This window comes from Ammodytes marinus, assembly GCF_949987685.1.
Source record: "Ammodytes marinus genome assembly, chromosome: 1".
NCBI classification, from domain to species: Eukaryota; Metazoa; Chordata; class Actinopteri; order Uranoscopiformes; family Ammodytidae; genus Ammodytes; species Ammodytes marinus.
In genome coordinates this window covers 34134820-34152560 of record NC_137230.1, presented here as the reverse complement: position 1 = coordinate 34152560, position 17741 = coordinate 34134820, and the positions used below count along the sequence as shown (strand labels likewise).

The 17741-nt window shown below is 39.6% G+C and overlaps 2 protein-coding genes across 2 annotated transcripts; both read right to left on the bottom strand.

The window, feature by feature from the left end:
* Nucleotides 1-2356: 2356 nt before the first annotated feature.
* LOC307251716 (UDP-glucuronosyltransferase 2A2-like) lies at nucleotides 2357-4475 on the bottom strand (the record flags this gene model as incomplete). The annotated part of the gene is made up of 2 exons (XM_080029120.1): nucleotides 2357-2372; nucleotides 2929-4475. The coding sequence occupies 2 exons, from the start codon at nucleotides 4473-4475 to the stop codon at nucleotides 2357-2359; spliced, it is 1563 nt and encodes a 520-aa protein (XP_079885246.1).
* A 3226-nt stretch (nucleotides 4476-7701) lies between these two features.
* chrna5 (cholinergic receptor, nicotinic, alpha 5) lies at nucleotides 7702-17185 on the bottom strand (the record flags this gene model as incomplete). The annotated part of the gene is made up of 8 exons (XM_080048830.1): nucleotides 17005-17185; nucleotides 16499-16634; nucleotides 13085-13236; nucleotides 12584-12628; nucleotides 10794-10903; nucleotides 10229-10406; nucleotides 8447-9145; nucleotides 7702-7860 (listed from the first exon to the last, which is right to left on the bottom strand). The coding sequence occupies exons 2-8, from the start codon at nucleotides 16587-16589 to the stop codon at nucleotides 7702-7704; spliced, it is 1434 nt and encodes a 477-aa protein (XP_079904956.1). The 5' UTR covers nucleotides 16590-16634; nucleotides 17005-17185.
* Between the last annotated feature and the right edge of the window lie 556 nt (nucleotides 17186-17741).

Sequence of the window (17741 nt, the reverse complement as noted above, 5' to 3'; positions counted from 1 at the left end):
CTGTTGTTACAACACCTTTAATGGTGTCTTATTTTTATAATTATTGTTGTTAATTGCCAATATTTCCTCAGTATTTACAATGAGCCGCCTGCCGAGGACTGCTCTGATGACTATGGTGCAGTGTACAGTGTTGCAGGTAAGAGAACAACCTTGCTGCTTGTGTCAATATTAATTAGTTTTTTGGCCAAATTAAGATTATATAGTTGACTTTGATTTCTCACATGCAGATGAGCGTGATTGTCAGTACGACGACATTGATCAACCTTGAAGACATTGCTCAGTAAGACGCTGCCTAGTCATTTCAGATGAGCAGTTTTTTTCTGTCAGTGAGTTTAGTGCACCTTAACAGGAAAACCACATGTTTATTTGGAGCATTGGGGACGGACGTGAACGCTATTTGTGACAAGCATTTCTACTCACAGGGGTTAATTTTGTCACAAATCGAAATAACGTAGTGTATAAGTAGAACAAAAATGTACTATTACTATTCAACTGTGAACTTTCTCAACCACAGATGATTCTGTTGCAAGACCGGCTGCATCACAAATCTACGCCAGGTCCTTCAAACGGAAGACGCCTTACAGAAGCGCTCACTTGTTTTGAACATACTGTATGCCTGTTTGAACCTCTGTATATTTCTCAGTCCTTGTCATATTGTAACTTGATGTTAATATTTAGAATCGATGAATTAAGTTGTTTGCTTTACGTTAACACTGTCTACATGTACAGCAAATACAGCGGACACATGTTCTCATATGTTTCATTTTTACATAGATACTTTATTTGTTGTTTTTGCTTCTTAAATTAAAAAGGAGTGGTTGATTCCCTAGATTTTGTAACTAATGCTCAATAAAATATAAAACTCAATTTGTTTTCAATAAAAGCAGGAGGTGTTAATTGAGTTGATTGATTTCACTTTGTGTTAAATGGTGTCCAAAAAAATTGCAGTTTCAGTCCAAGTAGTTGTTGTTGTTTTCATTGTTCAAACATTTAAATCATATTGGATAGATTGTAGATCAATAAATAAATAAATACATATTGTTTAAGGTCCCATGCCATATACACAGAAATATCAAACAGATAATTTTCATGTGTTAATCTTATTACGCTATTAACCTCGATTCAAGGAGCTGCTTTTAGGAATAACTCTTAATTTCAAGGAGAGATATCTCAAAGCATTTGTATTATTTAATTGTTTAAGGGTTGTGACTTTAGGAATACATAGATACAAATGTGTGTATGAAGTTCAGGTGTATCTAAATGGCAGCATAAAAAAGGCCTGACCCTAAAGATAACATAGATACACACGGATAATGGATTGCACTTTGTCCACCAGGCCCTCTGTTTGTAATGATTAGATAGACAGTGTGTGTGTGTGTGTGTGTGTGTGTTTGCGTGTGTGTGTGTGTCTAATCAGCAATCAGTATCTACAGCTTCTACTATTACCCGCTTGCACGCTTGTGAAAGCTCCAGCGTAGAGTTCGGTGACCTTATCTGATAAGAACAGCCACTCTGTCATTAGCACCAACTGTAATGAATGACTGTGTTCTTCAGCTGATTAGGTGCACCTCATAGATTTTACTCTCTTGCCTTAGTCATTACTGATGGGATGAAGGAGCTCAAGCAAATCTCAAAATCATTAAAGGTGGCCGGGGTCAGCCATTTTGTAGAATGCTTGTTGTCAAAAATCAGTGAATTTATCCTCATGATCCGAGGAGAATTAAATCATATTTTTGATACAAAATATGAATTATTATTACATATTAAAGACAATTTCCATTCATATCAAATTAAATAAATACAGGAGCCGTGTCTCGCGCGTTTATTTCTGTCAATAACGTGCAGGCTCTAAGCATGAGCCATGTGATCTGGAAATGTTATGATATCCTTCATGTTGTTTTTAAGTCTGAATTTATGAGATATTCTTACATAACAAATAATTTACTCTGGTGGAAAGACTATTCCCCTATTGTGTATCACCTGCCAGTCAGCTTGAATATGTCACTAAAAGCTTTCTCATAACAAGTGAGTGCAGTGTTAGCAGGCTGTATTTAAAAAAATTAAATAAAATTAAATAAAAGAGACTTATTTTCTACATTTCTAAATGAGCAGTGTGTGCTTACTAAAACTGAATCCGGATTGTGTCCTGATGGTTCTCACCGGCCCTCTCCTTATAAGGGGGTTGGCCTCTTTGCATTGTGACATAACTTTGGAAAAAGCCGCACATAACCAACAGTTACGGACCATACAAACATATAAGAACAAATGCCTGTTATTCAGTTAATGCAACTCAAACATAATTCCCCTGTTTCAGCTCAAATGGACTATAGCCCATTGTACATGTGGATTAAAACTGTTACATGGTTTGTACACTGAAACAAAATATAAACACAACACTTGTGTTTATGCTACAATTCGTCATGAGTTGAAATTAAAGATCCAAGAGTTTTATTTCTATGTACAAAAAGGCCTATTTCTCTCAAACTTGGAACACAAATGTGCATGTGTTAGTAAGCACTTTTAGGCCTTAGGCTGGACAAGAGTTAAGGCCACACAAAATGTGCAGATTTAACCCACAGCATAATGCCAAAGATGTCACAAGTTCTGAAGGAGCGTTCACTTGACATGATTGCATCTTAGCTCATGAAAAACTGTAGAAAAAAAACAAGTGTTGCGTTTGCATTTTGGTGTGTATTTTTGTTTCATGGAAATGGGAAGAAATTGATGCTGTTTGAAGATGAATTTAAATATTTATTTGCAACATGAAGTAATCAAGACTCATGATAGAACAAGTAAAGTAGTATAACAAGGCGATAGGGCTAAAATCATACACTTGAATTAGTTTGAGGCCTTTGCTTAGAGAACAGTATCATCTAGTCATTTTTTTTATGAATTTTTCTTTTCGAGCCTTTCTGTAGACATGCAAACCTGAATAACACAAGCGGTGTCAAAACAACCACGGCGGCAGTCACCAGAAAAGCCAGGGCTACATCTACAGAGTGGTAGGAATACCAGGGCATTCTATAGGACTCTGTTCTCAGGTGAGCTGCACCTTTGTGTCTCATGACAAACTCTATCCAGAAGAGGGCGTTATCCAGCGGCTTCACTGGCGTATCTCTGTGCAGCCTGGAGAGTCTCTGCATGTTCATACTGTAGGACGGCTCAGTCAGGACGTCCTGTATGGCCTTCAGGAAGTTCTCATCTTTGTCCACCGTTGCCAACGTTACAATCTCCGCCGCTCCCCTCTCCTTCAGTCTCAACAGGTTGTCGTATTGGTCGAAAAAGATAGGTATACCCACGACAGGGACTCCGTGGTAGATCGCCTCTTGAACGCCGTTTGTTCCTCCGTGAGCCACGAATAGTTTGATCTTGGGATGTCCTAACAGGTCGTTCTGTGGCATCCAGTCCACCAGTAAAGTGTTGTTGCCCAGAGTGGCTGGCCTTTCTCCCTTGTGCCTCCAGATGACTTTCTGAGGCAATTTGGCAAAAGTCGCAGCAATCTCGTCGGTCATGTCGGCAGGTAGTCCACTGACGAAGGTCCCCAAAGACATTATGATAACCCCGTGCTCTCCGGAGCTCTGCACAAACTGCTCGAGATATTTCGGTAAAGGTTTGGCAGGTTTGCACTGGAACCCTCCCATGTAGACAACGTTAGGCATGGTGGGACGGGGGAACTCAAACACAAAGTCCACCCTCATGAGCCAAATGTCCGCCCCCTGTAACAGGTCCGTATATCTGACTTCCGGGCCGAAGAACTTGTCGCAAACAGCTTGATACTGGGGTCGAATCAAAAGCCGATCCTGCGCTTGCCAAATCGAATAGAACAATAGATTTTTGACCCTTTGAATGAAAGTCATTTTGTCCGACAGTCCTGAACCGGTGAGTGGGATGTACGATAAAGGAGAAGGGGCAATGGCCATGTGTCCCTCTCCGCTAGTTATCCAGCGCACGTTGTAGACCAGAGGTAGATCAAGAGCGTGAGCCAACAGTATACCAGCGCCCCACGCTGGGTCAGTGAGCATCAAATCATACTTCTTTGCCTTCAAACTCTCCATAAAGTCTTTATCTTCCAACATGGTGGTGGCCATTTTGCACATTATACCGTGGATGTTAAACATGGTGGTGAACATCTCGACTTGCAAGCTGGCAAAGTTCAAGGCAGAGCTCTGTCCCCTCTCTATACTAATGATCTTCTTCAGGATGGGGTTGATAAAGTCTTGGTTGAAAGCTTCGCGGACGGGAACCGTGATGGTGTTGAAGTGCGGGGAGTCGTCCTGGATGTACCAGCTCTGGTTGGTTCGTAGCACGTCCACAGAGTGTCCTCGAGAGTGAATCGCCTTGATCATAATGTCCATGTTCACCCAGTGGCTCCCCTCCAAAGGAACGATCAGAATCCTACCTCCGTGACAACCTCTCTGTGACAACAACACAAGAGATAATAGAAGAAGAAATGTTGCATTTCCTGGGGGCGCCATCTTTTACCTGAAATAATTTAAAAAATAAAAATGAATATTATTAATTATTAGAAAACATTATTCTAAATCACTCTGAGGGGGGAAAGTGTTACATTTCATTAACAAATACATTCAAATTTAAGGTGGTGTCAGCAATTCTGGAGAATGCTTGATGTCAAAATCTGTGAATATCACTCCAGGATCCACAAAATGCGTACCGAATACAAATTTGGTGTTAACTGTAAATACATAGGCTCTGTAAACGGGTGTGTTAATAAAGGGGGCCACCCTAGCTAGCAACATGCCCGTTTTCAGAGCACACACAGTACGAAGAGGTAGTAGGTCTTTAGGAGATATTCTCAGATTTTGACAAAAAAATAAAAAATCCAGAATCGCTGACACCACCTTTAAGTCATTTGATACCCAGGTTTCCCTAAATAAAGCCAAATTCACTGAATATTACATGACATGCAAGAATTAAATGTAACGTACCTGTTTCACATGCAGTAGCTTCGGGTATGCATGTGCATAGATGCTGGTGTGTACTGTAACTCCAAAGGAACCTCTCAAACAGAACTATAGATTACAGGAGAGTTTACGTAACTGGATTATGGATAAGCTTTTCTTTGCGCTGGTTTCTTCAAGAACAATGAGGAGCCTTTGTTGAAGCTTTGGCAATAAAAATGTTACGGAGCTGCTCAAATGTTTGTTTTTCTGGTCTGAATTATTTAATCTATTGTTTCGGCATGTGTTCAGTGTCCATAGTAAATAACATGCTCTACTTAAGGGGAGATTTCCAAAGGTATGCTTACACAAAAGTTAACCATTGATAAGTCAAACTGTTGGTCATTTGGGAAATACTGTAGTCAAAGGGTTCAGAAGCACTGTCAAAATAAAGAAGTTAGGAACACTCACATTTTCAAGGTTTTTTTAAATTAAAATGTTTAGTCTCAAGGAAACAGTTTTTACATTTGAGCCAATTATCTTCTGTTGAGATACCTTATCATTCATATATGATGCAAATGTGTCTAATCAATCTTCAAATGTTGAGTTATACAGACTTAGAATTTCAAACAATAACAGTTAAAACAATTATCTATCTGTCATACAAGTCAACTAATAAAACCTGTATAACTTTATGTCAGAAAAAATAAGAAGTTGATTAAACTTTTACTTTTTAGAATTATCAGCATGTAGAACGCAAAACTTAAAGTAACTAACATTAAATATGTATGATAAGTTATCTGAATCAACGCTCATTGGGTGGCTCAAATGTATAGGCAGTTTTCCTTCAAAATTTCTAGTGAAATAAAATGTAGCTTTTCCCTTAATCATCCATTTTTACAGTGAGTTAACCCTTTAGCAAACAGCCAATGGTATAGGCAAACCATGAGCAACGTCTAAAAGCAAACTGTCCAGGAATTTCTTATTACTTCACTGGGATTATATATTGTACAATGTCATATAAATCCATATAAACTGGCTGTCTGTACTGATCTTACTTCTAAATTGTATTAACCCACTAGTGGTGCATGGCTGTAATGTGGAGACGTGGCCATGCAGAGGCAGTGCAGGCCCAACCAAAACAGTGCCCCTCAGAACAGACTCCAGATAAGAGTGGATAGTGGTGAAGTGAACGGAAGGCCCTTTATTATGTTTCTGAGGTATTTACATGCGATGTTAATCAATGAGACAGATTTGGAGTTGTTGTAAGACCTTAGTTTTGTTTTGATTTTTTTCATTTAAAGGTGCAGTCAGCGATTCTGGAGAAAGCTTGCTGTCAAAATCACTTTTTTGTCAAAACCTGTGAATATGTCCTTACGACCAGCTACCTGTCCGTACTGTGTGCGCTTAAAAACAAATCTCGTGTTAATACACAGCCTATGTTAACTTGTATGTGAGGATGTAAAGAGAACATGCCCACATTAGCTAGCATCATGCCTGTTTACAGAACCTAGACTGTGTATAAACAGTGGATTTTTTTTCAGTGCACACCACTCTATGTACAGGTAGCAGATTGTGAGGAGATATTCACTGATTTTACCAAAAAGTGATTTTGACAACAAGCGTTCTCCAGAATCGCTGACTCCACCTTTAATAGGAAGTAAGCCTTTGTGCTAAGCTATATTAGGCTAAACACATTGTTGACTCAAGTTATCTATGTAATGATCTGTGGCTAAGGGTCGTGTTACAGTCCTTATAAATAATGAAGGGATTTGTCCTCAGGCTAGGAGGATGAATACAAGTCCTGGCAAGAGGAGTCCACCTCTCTTTCCCACGCACACTCAAGTGGAAGGAGCAGAACACACAATTAAACAATGTGTGTCCCTAATACAGAAGTGTCTGACTGGCATACATTATGAGCTACAGAGACTGTTTTGAACCCTGGATTCGCACAGGAATTCACAAAATGAGTGACTCGACTTTATTCTATTTCATTTCTGGTTCTAAATTCTATCTAACTCCTTTGTTCCTGCTCTTAATAACATGTCACACGTTTACTCACAAATATGTTGTTAGGTTGATTTGTTGAACCATCACTTTTATTTGAAGTATTCCCCCCTTACACAGATGAAGTTGTTCACTTTTCAAAATGCTATAAATGGCAAAATAAGAAGCTGGAAAAACGAGAATGAAGGACTATTATTGTATGTGTGTGTGTGTGTGTGTGTGTGTGTGTGTGTGTGTGTGTGTGTGTGTGTGTGTGTGCGTGTGGATCAGGGTGGCGAGCTGCCACGATGGAGATAAATCAAGTTGTATTGAAATGTATTGAATCAAACTGAATTAGTATTCATCCCTGTGCCGTTTAGTCTGAGTGAACATAAGGGCCATTACGCAAGGACACGTTTTCAAATGTGTTCCAGGGTCCAATGATACTTCTCCTATCTGCGATGCTAGCAGGAATAGCATGTGGAATGACTGTATTGAAATGTATTGATGTGGACAAAGAAAGATTTTCTTATCAATAATTGAGTCTTTTTTTGTTTATCTTCAAACTCAGAAATACACAATTTAAAATGTCTTCGTCAACAGAACAAGCTTTTCTTTTTGAGATACGCTCGACTAACGCAATCCCAAATCTGGAATCGAATCTCTGGCACAGCTTGTGTCTCACAGAATGGCCGCGGATAAGATGAAAAGGGCCGCACTGCATCAGAGCGGTAATCTCCAGTCTTTACAAATCTCAATTGAGACTCCAAAACGAGCTGTTTAATGTGCTTCAGTGGCGATTTTGGACTGCGGTTCTTTAGAGCAGGCTTCCAGTGTGGCTTGGGACAATGATATTGGCCCATTTGTAGATGACGGGGATGAAGAGGAGAGCAGAGCCCAGGATAGACACCAGGAGGAAGGCCCACAGGAACACACGGTCCAAAACCTGCGCTACAAACTTCCAGTCCTGGACCACCTGGGAGAGAAAAATAAGTTACAATGTATATTACATTTTCAATTGCAATTTTTAGACAATTGTCTCAGATATTTGAGTTTAGAGGCCAGCTAAAACTCTTAGGTTTCAAGGAAAACTACATGAGAGCCAACTGATTATCTTTTGTTGAGATAACTTATTCATATAACAGTTTAAACATTGTTTAATGTTTGGATAAACATTTTGACCAACTTGGTTTTGCATGTTATTTGTACTGTTTGAAATTGTTAGTAGCCTATGTAGAACTCAAATCTTGAAGTTGTTTTATATGAAAAATATACATTTGCATTTCATATGACAGGTAAGTTACCTAAACAAAATAGAATTAGTTCAAATGTTGCAGTTTTATTTCAATTATAAGAGTTTTACTTTTAGCCTCAAGACTCAAAAGTCTAGCAAAGACAGTTGCCTTTGAATTTTGAGTTTTCCAAAATTTTTCATTTCAATAGTGACGTTTTCCATCTTCAAGTTTATTAAAACCTCTATCATTCTTTCTGTTTTGTTTAAAAAAAGTGGAAGCCTTTTTAGTATCACTCATAAATGGAACAAAATCCAACCATATACTCACCTCTCTGACCTCGTTTTCCTTGACCACGTGCATGGTGATGTAGCGGATAGAATCCAGCGCTGCTTCCAGGTTGTGTCTGTTGTAGAGCAGCGGGGTGAGTTTGGGCGCTGAGTCTTTCATCATCAGCCCCAGCCCCACCGCGCCCCTCGCCCGTCCCACCCCAGCTGTCCCATACCGGTCCACGTGACTGCGCATACACAGCAGCCTGGGCAACCGATGCAGGAAAATCCTCCTCACCCACGGCGCCATATCATTATGTGTGGACGACGAACGATGGTGGATGTTAATCGCAAAAACTGTGATTATAATGGAAAGTGTCACGAATATCATAGTGAAGACTAGATATTCCCCGATTAGAGGGATAGCTTTTGAAGAGGATGGGATTATCTCTTCGATGACTAGAAGGAAAACCGTGAGAGACACCAGTACGGAGGTGCAGAGAGAGATTTTTTCGCCCCCGTTGGAAGGCAGGTAAAAGACCAATATGGTGAGAAAGGAAAGGCCGATGCAGGGGATGATCAGGAATAATGTGTAGAAGAGAGGCAGCCGGCGTATGATGAAGAAATAGGTGATGGTTGGGTAGACAGCGCTGTCGTCCATACGTAGGCCGCGGCTGCCCGTCGCCTTGACGATCTCCCACTCGCCGTTGTCAAAGTAATCCCGCTTGTCCACGTGGAACTCCTCCAATGTTATGTCCACCTGGCGAATACACAAAGTGAAGTTTGGTTTCAATCAACTTTTTCAAATGTTTTATTTGTAGATATTTGCTTTTGGGTATGTGGGAGAGTAAATATTTATCTGTTTGTATGTCTCTCTACATTTACATTATACGTTGACTGTATAATCAGATATGCAAAGTAATGTTTGGTGTGAATCACTCTTTTTTGAAATAAGTTTTAAGTACATTTTGAGTAAATAATGAATGTATATTTGTAGATATTTCATTTGAGGTATGTGGGAGTTTTAAGTATGTATCTGTTGGTATTCATCTGGACTATGTACAGTATATCATATCTTGAACGTATAATCAGATATTGTATATTATATTACACATGTGTATTGTATCATTTAAATGGCAAATACAGAGTAACATCAGGTCGGATGCAGACATATTTATTCATGCTTTTTATTTCAAATAGTTTAGACTATTGCAAAGAAGAGAGGACATATCACACTAGTTTAACCTGCTCTGCACTGGCTCCTTGTTTTCTCTAGAATTGAATTTAAGGTCTGCTATTTTTTATATTTTTTATATTTAAGGTTTGCTAAGCCCTTAACGGCGTAGGACCAGCCTACATCACAGATTTCCTGTTACCTTATGTTCCTTCACGAGCCCTTACATCTTCCGTTTGCTAGGTTTGTAGATACTCAAGCTTAGAAAACCCCAGCAAGAAAATTGCAGAGGCAGCATTTTCAACTATGCTATCAAACTGTGGAACAGCCTTCCCAACTATATTAGAGAGGCTCTGTTGGCATTTTAAACGGCACTTGAAAACATATCTTTTTAACCGAGCCGTTCCTAGAAGCATCTCGTTAAATGCTCATCATCGAGTCACACATGCAGTTTTTAAATGACTTTTCTTATGTGTTCACGGATTTATTATTGTATGGATCTTTCCTTTATTGACACATTTAATGCTTTTAAATGTCTTTCTATTAAGTTGATATTTTATCATTGTAACACACGTTTAGCTGCATTTACTGTATGAAATGTCGAGTTTTTTAATATCCTTATTATGAGGCTATTGAATTGCGCCTGTACTGTGGAAAGAGACAACTGACCTGGGAGCCATCGTATGTCCAGGAGCCAAACTTCATTGAACAGTTCTGGAGGTCAAAGGGGAAGAAGGTGACGTCAATGGTGCAGGCTGACTTGTAGTTGGCTGGTGGTGTCCATGATATGGTTCCATCATACCTAACAACGGCCTTAGTGACGGTTCCCTCAAAACGCCCATCTGAACTGTTGAGGGAAATGGCATTTATTAATCTTAAGGATAACCTGACAGCTGGATCACAGCATCTTGTTATATAATAATGTATAAAACAGTAAAAAAATCGTTTTTGACTAGATTTTTGAGTTATGACGCTAAAACTAAAACTCTTACGTTTTAAGAGAAACTGACTCCATTTCAACCAACTACGTAATTATATAAGAATGAGTTGAAATGTTTAGTTTTCCAAACTTTAGTGTTCTATTTCAGAACTGCATTTTTTAATTACATTTTTTTGATTATTGTGTAAGTGTACTATCAGCATATCAGTATGGTCGTAACTGCTACATAGATTTTTGTAAAATATAAAATGCAGGATATCCATTTAATTTTCGTCCTTATATGATGACACATACTTATCATACAGAACAACGTCCGGGAGCCAGATCCTGTTGGAAGGAATTCGGATAATTGTGATGCCCATGTAGTCATCAGGATTCCATCTCAGTTTCATGTCGACCCATTCCTACGCAAAGGAAAATACTGTGTGTTAATTCAGTCAAACAGATCCACACACAGTATAGGGGGGGGAGGGAGGGGGCTGTGGCGAAGTGGATATAGGGTGGCTGGCTAATAATAATTTAACTTAGCTTAGCACAATGTCAAAGAAAACAAAGGCAAACTGCTAGCCTGGCTCTTTGCTCACAAAATCTGCCCACAGGCACTCCTGGAATTCAATTATTCATTCAAACACTGTATCTAATTTGTTTAATTTCTATAGCCTACAGTTCAAACATGACAAATTACAGTTTTACAGGGGTTTATGTTCCAAGTAAAAAAATAAAAACTGAGTTAGTTAGCTAAAGTAGTGGGTGGATTTTGCTACCGTTAAACCTATTTCCAGTATTTGTGCTAATCTTAGCTAACCAGATGCTAGCAAGTGAGTGTGTCAATGTTCTCAGTCCTCAATTGGGATAATATGTCTGGGAAAACTAGGCCTACTCACTCTTCTGCATAACATAACTCAACCGAATGATGATAATATCAATCAATCAAGTCGAGTTAACACATCATTATTGTGTCATGAATATCAATTGAGTGGTTTTTACTTAACAACTGTATTCAAGCCACAAAACCGTAGACCACATTCCGTTCTATCCACTGCAATATGATATTAATTAAAAGTCCCATTTGGTGCCATATGAATATAGGAATACTGAGCCCTTGGAAAATTGGAATGACCTCGCTGGAAATAGCTTTATGTTTTTTGCGGTAAAGTCCTGAGAGTGGAAGCCTATTAATATTCCCATTTAACTCTTGGCAAGAAAGAAAGCGAATGAGCCTATTTTCCTAAATGCCAAATGTTCTTCCTTTTAATTGGTAGGCTTACACTTTGAGGTCTATAATATTTTTCCAGCATATGCTACACTATTTTGATTAGGAGGTTATATGTACGAGCAAATATGTTAAAATATACTGTTCGATTAAAGGAGGAGTTAGCGATTCTGGAGAAAGCTTGTTGTCAAAATCACGTTTTGTCAAAATCAGTGAATGTCTCCTCACGAACCGTTACCTGTCCATACTGTGTGTGTTCACTAAAAGAAAATCCAGTGTTACAATACACAGTCTAAACTGGTATTTAAACAAAGGGTATGTAAACAAAGGGGGCTCCACCGTAGCTATAGCAAAAATATTCATGTTCTAAACCAAAAAGGTGAAGGAGATAAGATACAATCACCACACCTGCCATTCTTTTCACTTTCACAAATGACATTTATGATAGATGGACATCACTGCTGGGGCCAATGCCCTTCCATCTTTCTTTTTGTGCAAAGTAATCCATCAATTTGAAAAGGAACTGACCTGATGGGCAGAGCCTGGGCTGAGCGGATAATTCATAAGATGCATGACAGACAGGACACCAGAGAACCATGAATAATCTTGACGGGGGAGCAGCAGTGTGTGTGTGTGTGTGTGTGTGTGTGTGTGTGTGTGTGTGTGTGTGTGTAAGTGTGCGTGTGTGTGTGGGCACGGAGGCCGGAACAAACTAGATAAGGACAGTTCGTGAAATGCCACCAGAGCCGATTCAAAAGGGGGCGAGGGTTTGTCTCTAAATGCCATGTAAGCAAGAGGTCGTTTTTGAAATAAAAATGATGATGGTGAAATGTAATTGTTTTGGTCTACAAAGATGTATGGCTTCACTCGCCTGTTTCATCCACACATTGGTTGTCATTCGCTGATTTTTCTCGTCCTAGAATGACAACAACAACAACAAAGTCAAAATGTTAATTGGAAAAAATAAGGGTAGCTAAAGGTTAAACATGTATTACAGACAGAGCCATAATTCAAATGACCGTATGTCTTTTTAACCCTACTTTGTTTCATTTTATGAACATGTAGTAAACACCTCAATGATATTGCTGACATATTAATCAACAATATTACAGTTGTTTTCAATTGCTAAACCACAGTGGGCACAACTGGAGCGAAATGTGCAAAACTCTAACAACACTATGCACAGCAGCAGTTCGTGTGGACCAAACTCTATCTCGTTTTTCATTGCTTAAACACAATTGTCTGTTCAGCTCCAGTGACTGTTGGTAGTGCAGAATGTTGTTAGTGTTTTGCACATTGAGCTACAGGTGTGCCCACTGTGGGTTAGCGATCGAAAAAAAACTGTAATACAGTCACTGTTTTGTATGCTCACCACATCAACTAGCTGGGAGATGGCCAGGCCAAACTTCACACGGATGGTCTGGTTGAGGTATTCCACTGGACGGACCCATTTCTGGTAGTTTACAAAGAGGTATTTGAACAACTTGTCCTCTGCTTTTGCATAGGAGGAGAGCTTTGGAACCCCTAAAAGGTGTGAGAAAAAGATTTTAAAAAAAATGTTATGTCCAAGTTTAAATCGAATCAAATTAAACTTTATTGATAGGGTTGGGGAAACATATATTCTTTACATGATAAAATAAATAATTCAAAATCTTTTCACCCATATACCTGTTCTGCCCTGTGACTTGTACACATCAGTCATTGCTAATAAATAATGCAGGCACTCCCAATGCAAAAGGCACCATTGGAACAACATTGCTTACAGATGGATGGATGGTAAAAGGGAAAATGTGGAAAAAAAAGAGGTAAATATAGGATACTGTAGATGGGACAAAAAAGACAAATCTATATGGTGACAACTAATATTCACTGATTGAAAACAAGTTAGTTCACATCCAGTTCGACCTTCCTTGTACTTTTGAAACACTTTGCAAAAAACATGTTAATAAACTGTATTTTACTGGGTTACGCAGGTAGTAATGGCATTAAGTGCGGGTGCAATATGAGTGTGTAACAGCTTGATTATTCAGAGTTTATTATAGCGCTGACACTGTTTTAATCACAGTGAAAGAGGTGCGTTGTTCGGCTGAAGCCAGGGCTCCTCTGTAGTGCAGAACATATTGATTACATTATGAGCTACACACAATTTCCTTTCACCCCCGCACTTTAAATCTTTCAACAACACAAGGCGATAAACCAAATTTATGGACGTGGAATGTGGCTGGAAATCTGCCATAACACTGACCACAATTGTATGGGTTCACCCTTCTCTGTGTGTGCTCCGATCGATAAAGACAGGGCTGCAACTGCCTCAATCAATGCCTGTGTAATAAGCAGATTCATCATCTATTCAGCCTCCCTGCCTCGCTATAATGCTGCTGTGTGCTGTACTTTTACATTAATCTTATACAGAGCTTGATTAATGTAATCTATGGAGCCATTACTATACTAATAAACATAGATAATGCACTTTTAGGACCAGGAAACACTCATTCATTTCGACGCTGAGTAAAATGAATCTGTTACGTTAACTCGGTTTTTTTCAAGGAGACATGAGTCAATGCTTGCTGCAGTCTGCTGGTGCTTTTGGTCATACTGTATATACTGTATATAATGCATGTATGGTTTGCTCCCACACAGGGATTACAGTAAGTTTAAAGTTAGAATGACTATACTACTAATACTGATAAAATATGTAACAGACAAATAACAATCCCATGGTGCATACATAGTATACCAACATATGCTTGAACATTGTAAACATATGCACAACATGAAAGGTCGGTGGTTCGATCCCCCGTCTCCCCGCCACATGTCCAAGTGTCCCTGGGCAAGACACTGAACCCTAAAATTGCTCCCGATAGTTAGCCTGTACCCTGCGTGGTAGCTGCTGCTATCGGTGTATGAATTTGTGCTCCAGTTGTAAGTCGCTTTGGATAAAAGCGTCTGCTAAATGACATGTAATGTAATGTAATGTAACATATACATGATGTTTACATGCATGCAAGTGTACTGTGCAGTTAAAACATACATGAACACTTATACAATGCAGTTCCAATTTTCCCTCATATCATAATACTAATAAATGATGTTGATCAGTATAACACATACTGTAAGAAACTGGTAGTCGCAACATGTCAAGGTCCTTAAAGTTAACACCAGTTATTACTAGCCTGTATACAAGAACATTTGAGTTAATTTATCCGATAGACTAAATTAAACTTTTTGGATTACTGTCTATGATTCCTCACCTGCCCACAAGCACTACAGTTCACTGCCTCAGCTAATCACCTTAACCCAGTCATCTGTCAATCATAAAGGACAGCTATCGGTCAATGAGTTATTTAAGCTTTCATTATGATGTTGTTCCAGCCTGTTGCTGTCCCTGTTCTAATGACCATCATTGAATTACATCATGATGCGTTCATATCATGTCCAAGTCATCCTAATAAGGCGTTTGCAACTTGTACATAGAGTCAACAATCTACGTACATCGAAAATATTCCTGGGAAAGTCAGATTTTTCTAGAAGCTCAGAAATGTCTGACTTCATCATCATACATCATACAGAAGTGGCTGAAAACCAATTGTTACCATTTCTACGGTATATAAGAAAGTATATTCATAAACAAAGCATTATCCAACCTTCAGCTTAACTAGTTCATCAGATAAGTCTCAAAAAGCTTAGAAAAATTACACCCCCCCCAGCCAAAACACCTTGTAATGTTAAAATCTTAGTTGGTCTTCTGCTTAAAAGCTATCAAAAGGTGATGCTTGTGTTATAAAAATATGGGTTTTTAAGTGCAACATTCTGAGCATGGCCTTCATGCAGCTCAAATCAATAACACTGCCCCAGTAACAGAAATGAAACTAGCAGAAACAACTGTGACATTTTGAGAAGGTTGGTGGTCACACTGACAGCTATACTTTGTGTAACTTGACAACATCTCTTCACTCCTCACTGGCAATCTGCCAATTCCTACTTCTTCTTTCTGTGCTTCTACATATCCAACTCCTCTTGGCCTTAGCTATCTGTCATACTGAGGCTATCATGTTCCATCGTGTTAATACGACAAGGCTTTCCCGGTCCTACTCAAACTAGCACAGTTTAGATTAGTTTAGTTCACTAAGATCCCCTTCTGTCAGTCTTAATGGTGGAGTCAGCGATTCTGGAGAACGCTTGTTATTCAAATACATTTTTGTCAAAATCTGTGAATATCTCCTCACGGTCCGCTACCTGTCCATACTGTATGCTACTGAAGAAAAGTCCAGTGTTAATTCACAGCCTATCGTCGCTGTAAAGGGGCATGTTGCTAGCTACGGTGGGCACCCTTTGTTTACATAACCTTTGTTTACATAGCCTACCACTTTACAGAGGTGAGGCTGTGTATTAAAACTTGATCTACAAGTATTTCAGTGCATACACAGTGCGGACAGGTAGCAGATCATGGGGAGATATTCACTGATTTTGACAAAAAGTGATTTTAAATCCACCTTCAAACAGTATAGCTACTCTTCTACTCCATTATTTCATAGCAATATAACATAAGACGGAGTACATAAATACGTAGCATTCATAATAACAACACAAAACATAAACTTAGACAGCCTATACACATGGCACTCTTCCTGGGGTCTCCAATATTTCTTAGGAATATGACACAAGTTGAATACATTCATGGCATTCATACGTACAGACAGTACATCTAGAGTACAACAAAATACACTTACATACAAGCCTACATAGCGTTCATACGTTTTATATACTATCTATGGTTCATACTCACGTAAGGAGTGGCACAGGTGGCAGCAGCAGAGCAGAGGCAGCAGCAGTAGCAGGGCGAGCGAGGTGGCCGCCCCTCCTGCTCTCAGCATCATATCACAGACTGGGTCCACACAGCTGGTCCCTCGGGCTCCACACAGCTGGATGAATACATATCACCGTTACAGCAACGGCGGTTATTGAAACGGGTCCCTTTTGTTTACACCGGTCAAATAACATCTATCGTCTAGCTATTACGAGTCTGGTTTTAAACATGCTTTAAACCTAATAAGTTCAAATCCCTGGCCGCAATCACAGTTACGGCTATCAGCCAAAATATGCTTTGTTAAGCTTAAAAAAAAACTGAAAATATGATGTCATTCTAACTAAATAGCAATCAAACACCTTTAATAAAACAGCATCATGCTCAAGCTCAAGGATGCCCCCCTGTACCCTCCTCACCTTGCTAACCTATAAGATAATAGTTACATTTCATATAGCGAGAAGAATGCAAACGCTGCAAAAACATACCTGCTGTAAGTCTCAGTCCCCATTCAACACACAATCCAGAGTGTTGGCAGAAGCCGGTTGTGTCAGTGTTCCATGGGAGTCTTGACGACAGCCACAGCAGCTGCTCTAGCGCTCCTCCATTCCAGTCTCATATATACACATGGTGCTTCTCTCGCTTCTCTCTCTCTCTTCACTCTCTCCACTGCCTGTAACAGTGACACAGGCAAGAGGCAACGCAAGGCAACACAGCATCCTCTCCTCCTCTCGTTCCTAAAGAAAGCCCGCCCCCCTAACACCACCCTCCCCCATTTCCACTGGTCACTAATCACCAACAGCGATACATACACACACACACTCTCTCACACACTCACTCACACACACACACACACACACACACGCACACACACACACACACGCACACACACACACACACACACACACACACACACACACACACACACACACACACACACAAACACACACACACACACACACACACACACACACACACCCCTCCATCCAGCCACCAAGTCACTGTCTCTCCAAGGGCAGCTTCAGCCTCACCTTTTCATCACAGACCAAAATGGGTTATAATCTAGTGTCCACGGCAACATGTCATGATGATACACTGTATTTTGTACCTCTGTGGTCTTGACACTGGCCTCCTGTCAATCAAAAAAAGTGATGTTAAAATTCTGAGTACGTTTCTATAAAGCACTGAATGGTTTAGGGCCAAAATAGATTTTAACATTATGAAC